This window comes from Medicago truncatula, chromosome 1 (assembly GCF_003473485.1).
Source record: "Medicago truncatula cultivar Jemalong A17 chromosome 1, MtrunA17r5.0-ANR, whole genome shotgun sequence".
Taxonomy (NCBI): Eukaryota; Viridiplantae; Streptophyta; class Magnoliopsida; order Fabales; family Fabaceae; genus Medicago; species Medicago truncatula.
Genome location: NC_053042.1, coordinates 17,533,142 through 17,540,308, shown reverse-complemented (window position 1 = coordinate 17,540,308; position 7,167 = coordinate 17,533,142). Strand labels below are relative to the sequence as shown.

Genomic DNA, 7,167 nt, shown 5'->3' with positions numbered 1-7,167 from the left:
CAATAAAAACATAAAAATTAAAGGTCTTGCTAGAAAGGCATTTATCAAAGAATATAAAAAATTGAAGTTTTGTATTGAAAATAGCATTATTTTTCATATTTTAAAATATTGATTACACAAATCCAAGACATTTTTTTTCGAAAGAGAACCCTAAGACATAATTGTTATATTTGCGTCTTTAACAAATTTTCTTAAGACACTGATTAACATCTTCTTAAAGTACATTTGTTTCAAATTTACCGAATATATATTTTAGAATAACTAATTTTTTTTTTAAAAAAAAAGATGTTTTATTGATATATATTTATACACTCACAAGAACCATTATAAAAAGAATTTCATGGATAGTAGTTACACATAATTTATTTACATCTTAATCGAAACTTTTATTTCCAACGTTTTTTTATAGGAAGGTTTTTCTTTTTCATAAATCTCATAATATATAAAAATAAAATTTAATAAATTTATAACAAACATTAAAATATATATTTTCTAAATTTACTGTATTTTTTCCCTAAGGAGGGAGGATAGACAGTTGACATCTTGATTGACAATACAAGAAGCAAAGGTCCCACGGCGTGAATATAGGAAATAGGAATCAATGTACCTAAAAAGTTTCATTCAGTCATTTCAATCATAACAAAAAATGGAGGTACAACAATGGTGGAAGCTTAGATTCTCCTTCAAGAACGCAACCATTCTTGTTTGTTTCCTCAATATCATCACTGCTATCTTCCTTCTTCATGGCTTCTTCTTCAGTTCTCCCTATACCCGGACCAAATTATCCACTCAAAACACCAACTCAGGTTGGTTAACCCTCTTCTTCTATCTCACTTTTTCCTCACAAATTTCTTCATTTTATATCTTATAACTTCAAACTTATAATGGGTTTTTGATATTTTGGTTGATCATGTCATAAAGTGAGGTTTTTTTTTTTCTTTTGGGGGTGAAAATTATGTCTTTTTTTTTTTTTTTTTTTTTTTTTTGGGTAATTTGATTATGACGTAAAGGAGGTTGAATTTGTTGGTTATTTTGATTTTGTTACATTTTATTGAATGTTTGTTAAATTCTGATTTACTAGGATATTAATTTTGTTTTGCTTTTTATTTTTTAGTTTTTTTTTCCAACTTAAATGCTAGTGACTTTTTTGTATTTGGTGGTTCTTAGACCTTAGAATTGTGAATTTGAGTTGGATTGGATGTTGAATTAATGTACTGATATTAACATTAGAAGATAAATTCTGTTCAATTGAGATGAATTTTGATTGCTAATTATTGGTAAATGGTTTTCATATTTTGTTTGCTTGGACAAAGTGTTGGGCGATATCGAATTAACATGAGAGTAAATTAAACATAGTGGTGATGAGAATGTTGCATTGGATGTGCGCTAAGACTAGACATGGTAGAATTAGAAATGAAAATATCGGAGTGAGAGAGGGAGAGTGAGAGTGAGAGTTGCGGTAGCGCCTATCGTAGAAAAGATGGTACAAACTCGGCTTGTAAAGAGAAGACCTGTAGATTATGACGGTGTTTCATCCATGAAGCTGACCTCACTTAGTGGGATAGGACTTGATTGTTGTTGTTGTTAGTAACTATTGCTCAATAGTTTTCTCAGATCAGCTTGTGGGTGGTCCTTAGTTTAAGTGATGAAGTTTGAACTAGTGACTGATGTCTCGGTTTTGGATATTAATTTTTTGTTACTAGAGAGAAAGGCACACACAAATTTGGTGTCTTACGAAATAATGATAGATTCTCAGCGTTGTCAAATATTGGCCATGGTGGCACCATGGCGGATTGCTGTGGCGAAATTTTTGACAACTGCAATGGCCAATTTGTGAAAGTCGTTTTGTGGCGGATATGGTGGCTTAAAATGATTTTTTTTTTGCGCTCCGCCATGGTCCGCAATCTGCAAACAATAACTGTTTTTTGTGCCTTCCATTCCACTGTTATGACTCCAAAAAAATTAGGAGAAAATAACATTAGAGGATCAAAATCCGTGTTCAGACCATAATGCAAGATCATGGAACAACCATAAGGATGCTAAGGAAACAATTGCATTTTACAAAATATGTAACATACAGCATATTGGTTAGATTATTTTCATGCACGGCAAGCAAATACACTTCGCTGCTGTGTACAAGCCACACCTTCTCCAATTCTTGTCTTTCATTTATCTGATTGAAGTATGGAGGCAACATGTATTTAACTCATAGCATGCTTGGTTAAAGAATCTTTGATACCATGTCATGGAACCAATCATCCGAAATGCTTTACCTGTTAATTGTTATGTATAGGATTAAGAACTGATTTTCAATTTCATCTCTTGCATTAATTAAGTTCATAGATAGAAAAATGAAAACATTCTATTTTGAGCATTGGACTGCATAAGCATCTTATAAATGACACTGATTCTACTTATGAAATGCTTTGAAATTGAATATACTAGGATACTCTAAAGTATTTGTTAAACTTGCTTCTGATATGCTTTGATTTTAAACTGCAGCTGAACTCAATTACATAAAGGAATCTGAAGAGATTCGTCTTGCCATGCTTCCATTGGAGCTAATAAAAAGAGTGAGTTTCAAATTGTTTAAAACTATTTTGCGGATTTTTTTTTTTCAGTTCATCCTCTAGTTGGAAGACTTGGAGGTCATTTTTAAATTGTTCACACACAAAGCCTTTGCCTTACACACTCATTACCGTTAACTTGAATTAAAATGTACATATCCAAAGTAATTTTTCTGGTACAAAGCTGAATTTTTTACTGTCTCCTGGAAACCATTAAGTAATTTCCTTGATTGTGAATTCAGTTGAAGGACAATGGAATATAAAATACTTTATTACCATGACAGCCATCGATAATAACTTGCAGTTCACCAACATCATACTTTTCAATTGTCTAAAATATGTAATCTTTTCCCCAAACATAGTCTAATAAAAGGGATAGAAAATGTAATTGTTTTATTCTACAGTGATTGGTCATGTGAATCAAACACTGTTGAGAGTCCCACATTGGAAAGTGATATGGCTTGAATGGTAGTTATAAATTAAAAATCGAATTAGAAAGGTTGCATTAAGCCCAATTAAAATTTTAAGATGATATCATAATCTTGGATCCTTTGAGCCACCTATTACTGGACCAGTCGGTTCACACTTCAAATATCTTTGGCCTTAAAGGGGTTTGTTGAAAGTCCCACGTTGGAAATTAATATGCCCTGAATAGTGGTTATAAATTATATGCGAGATTAGTAGGATCGTGTTAGGCCCTATCTAAATTCCAAGATGATATCAGAACCTATTCTAGATTTGTTGAGCCACCTGTTATTGGACTGCTCGGGTCACTTGAAATTTCTTTGAGTGTGAGAAGGTGTGTTGAGCGTTCCACATTGGATGGTGATGACATGAATAGTAGTTATAACTGGTGCATGTCACTAACAGGTTGATTTTGTGGGGTTGAACTAGGTCCAACCCAAGAAACATAAAAACATGATTAATATGCCAAATAATTCCCATCACCATGTGGTCAAATACTTAATATTCCATTTGCTAAGTATGATCTAGCCTTGTTGCTATAATTATTAATCTCTGTAGTGTGTGAGCTTTAGGCATATCATGTATCTGAAAATGCTACCTATATTAGCCAATTAGCCACGGAACTTTTCAAACTCTCGGGTGGACCAAGGTTTGTTTTTGACCTTTCATGTTATGTCCTTGATTCTCTTCTTCTTGAGGGGCTAAGGTAGGGCCAGGGATTTATACACCAGTGGTTCAACATCTGTTATATTTTTTTTCTTTGAATAGGAATACATTTTTTCTAGAAGGGAACCATGAAAAAATCGGAGTTTCTGTCGTGTTGCCAACACAACTGATTGAAACTGGAATTTTATTAGAGGTGGCATAATTCTCTTGCATACAACACGAATTACAGAACTTTGAGGTCAGCACCTTTGGAAGGCCCTAATTCTCTCACAGTGATAAGCTACCTTCGCTCTAATTCTTATTTATACACTCATTACGGAATGACATATAAGCAAAACCTGATTAAAGTACACATATTAAGAAAGATAGTTTATCACATTTAATTTATGCAATCTCAATAACAAATTAAGTCTATTACCTAAATTACCCTCCATAACTAATAACTTGGTTCATTCTGAAGAAAGATAATTTGGTTCATTGAAAATACCAAAAGTTAAATTAAATGAGGGGTATTTTAGAGATACTATAATTAAATAGGATAAAATAAGTTGACATTTGCTTACATTTCATTCCAAAAGGCATGAGATGAAATTTGTTTATGTTTCATTTCGCAGAGACTACAACGCAGTCCAACCCCTTAAATAACCCACTATCTGACTAAAGAGTTTACTTATCAGCCTCTAAGACCAGTTGATGGTCGGCAACCAAATGCGCGTAGGCCCCAATTTGTATCGAACATGCTTATTTCTTCTATCTCCCTGCTTGCTAACTAACTTTAACTCCCTCCTCATCTCATAACATATCGGTAAAATAAGGTTTCCTATAATGGATTCACAATGGGTCTGGCCCTTTCCTGGACCCTGCTATGGCAGGATCTATATAGCATAATAGCACCAAGTTTTGTTTTTTTGGAATGAATTTTTGTGTGTATGCGTGTGAATCTGAGTGTCTTCTTCTTCAGGTGAGAGAGATTGAGCAGGAAGGGTACACCGAACCAGAAACAGCCCAGAAGAAAGACACGAAACAGACAGCTGCAGTTGATCTGTCTAAAAGGTTAAAGGATTTCCGTTCCTTGAATGATGCCGCCAGCTTGAAAGGTTTTCCTCTTTTTTCCCGACATACCTTTCTTAAATCATAACCGTCTTCTATGCGCAAACACAGAAATGTGCATGCTCATTACTTCCTTATTTCCTAAAATAAAATTATTCAGGGCGTTTTTCTAATTAGTTTTAGTAATTATTTCAAGTTCATCATATTTAGATTAGTGTGTGATATAATAAACTGTAGTTATAAGTTAAACCACAGCCATAATAGTCCTCGTGAGCTTAGCTCAGTTGGTAGGGACAATGCATAATATATTCAAGGTCCGGGGTTCAAACCCCGACCACCACCAAAAAAAAACCACAGCCATATCAGACGAGGATCTCCAATTAGTGTTGTTTATAATAGGTGATGTTTTGTGTTTGAATGCGTATATGCAGTGGCACCCTTCAACAAAAAAGTAACATAAGAAAATCGAAGGGTGTTAGTCCTTTCGATTTGGTTTATGGGATTAAACATAAGAAAATTGACGGGGTTGGTCGTTTGGATAACTTTGATAAATCGTGCATTTTTTTTTTATCAATGTTGCTTCAAAATTAATTCTTGCTTAATGTTATTAGTATTTGATTTGTGCATTTTTTAGGAGTGGTATAATGGTTAAACATAAGAAAATGTAAAGTAAATTATATTATATACAACTCTTATGAATTCCAATTATACTAGTTTTTAAACATGACCTATTTTTATAATAGAAAGACTGAAGCCACAGTGAACACTACTTCTATATTCTTGTATTAAGCAAAACAAAATGAAAAGATGCTGGCATTAAGCATTCGGCAATGACGACTCAACCAGCTGGGTGTCCTATATATTTCTTCTAGCTAAATATTTAAAATTCAATGGAATCAAATATACAATTTATTGATATTTGTTTTTAAGTTCTCTTTTGTATTCACCTGTGAAATTTTTATGCCCTTCATGTATCTAATATAAATTTAGAACTTACACCTTGTACTTACATGAATTTATTGTATCATAAAGCTGATACAAACAAAACATAAGATTTTGCTTCACTAATTCCATTTGCTCTTTTTTCTAATGACTTGGCTTATGCCAAATATTTGTTGGATTAAACGATGTCATGATATTTGGCATAAACCAAGTCTTAGAAAGAAGAACAACTGGAATATAGTGAAACAAAATCTGTATTATGATGTCATGATATTTGGCATAAACCTAGTCTTCAGAAAGCAGAACAAATGTATATTCTTTGATCTTCTTGAATTTGTTGTACAATATGTATATTGTTCCAATTTCTAGTTTCTGAATTTGATTTCTGAAACCTGCATTGACATTGGTTATAATTTTTGGTGTTTGTGGTTCTCAGCTTTGGAGGAATGGCGTAAAAGAAAAATGGAGAGGGCCAGACAAAGACAACTGGAGAAAAATGGAACAACCTCCTCTCAACCTTGACTTTATATACTTTCTGATATAAAGTTAAACTTGACTTGCTAAGTTGAATGTGTAATAGGAAAATTAGCAGGTCATTAGTGTATGTATACTACATAGCATCATCATCGTACCACATTGGACTCTTATGTTGAAAACAAAGAGAGGTTGAAGAGAGAATAGAGAGGAAGGGTTTACAGGAGAGAAAAGAGGAGAGACAGAGAGGGTCGAGACGGAGAGGATCCATATCCGGAATGACATCCTTCTTGTGACTCACCTTCACCTTCACCTTCTCCTTTTGTTTTTTCTTTTTCCTAAAAATTATACATATAAAGAAATAATTTACATATGCCTTGATCTTGTTTGCTTATAAGCATTTCATTGTTACTTTTTGGGGACAGTGTGCAAGTAAAACAATGTGAAATATACTACAACATTTTGTTTAGGGAAACTATAACACCATTTTTATATTTATGTATATTGAGTGTATGATTAGATCATTTTTCTTTATTTTGAGAAATAGAACTATTTGATTAAGTTATATGTTTAGATCATAGAGCTCAATAAACAATCACTTGACTTGGTTTTCCATCATCCTGAGCTAAGAAGGTCATATCTTAACCAATTTGGAGATTCACTTATCATACATAAGGACGCAGTGTCCATCAGATAAGGATGAGATTATAACAATATCTATAATCTGAAGAGGTCAAACTTCATCTAACTACGTCACTTGCACCAAAAACTCAATTTTTTTTAAAGTCAAATAGAATATATTAGACAGATACTACTCAACTTCCCAAAAAATCCAATTTACACCCCATAATGAACAATATACCCTTTAAACTATGTAAACTAAGTTTACGTGTGGTGTGGGTATGTAAAAATCTGTTCACGCGCACTCTACATAAGTTGTACATACGTAAACTTAATTCACACTAATCTCTCATAGTGAGCAATTGCACATACGTAAACTGTA

At 33.0% G+C, this 7,167-nt stretch overlaps 1 protein-coding gene across 1 annotated transcript; it reads left to right on the top strand.

The window, feature by feature from the left end:
* The first annotated feature begins 545 nt into the window (after positions 1-545).
* Positions 546-6,729, top strand: LOC11431096 (uncharacterized). Its single transcript, XM_003590134.4, has 4 exons — positions 546-806; positions 2,503-2,573; positions 4,660-4,795; positions 6,127-6,729. The coding sequence occupies exons 1-4, from the start codon at positions 647-649 to the stop codon at positions 6,210-6,212; spliced, it is 453 nt and encodes a 150-aa protein (XP_003590182.1). The 5' UTR covers positions 546-646; the 3' UTR covers positions 6,213-6,729.
* The last annotated feature ends 438 nt before the right edge of the window (positions 6,730-7,167 follow it).

What these genes read in the sequence shown, in the direction of transcription:
- LOC11431096 (XM_003590134.4), top strand. Translation starts at nt 647, where the DNA reads ATGGAGGTACAACAATGGTGGAAGCTTAGATTCTCCTTCAAGAACGCA. An exon ending in CACTCAAAACACCAACTCAG is followed by an intron (nt 807 to 2,502) that starts GTTGGTTAACCC and finishes TTTAAACTGCAG; the next exon opens with CTGAACTCAATTACATAAAG. An exon ending in CATTGGAGCTAATAAAAAGA is followed by an intron (nt 2,574 to 4,659) that starts GTGAGTTTCAAA and finishes CTTCTTCTTCAG; the next exon opens with GTGAGAGAGATTGAGCAGGA.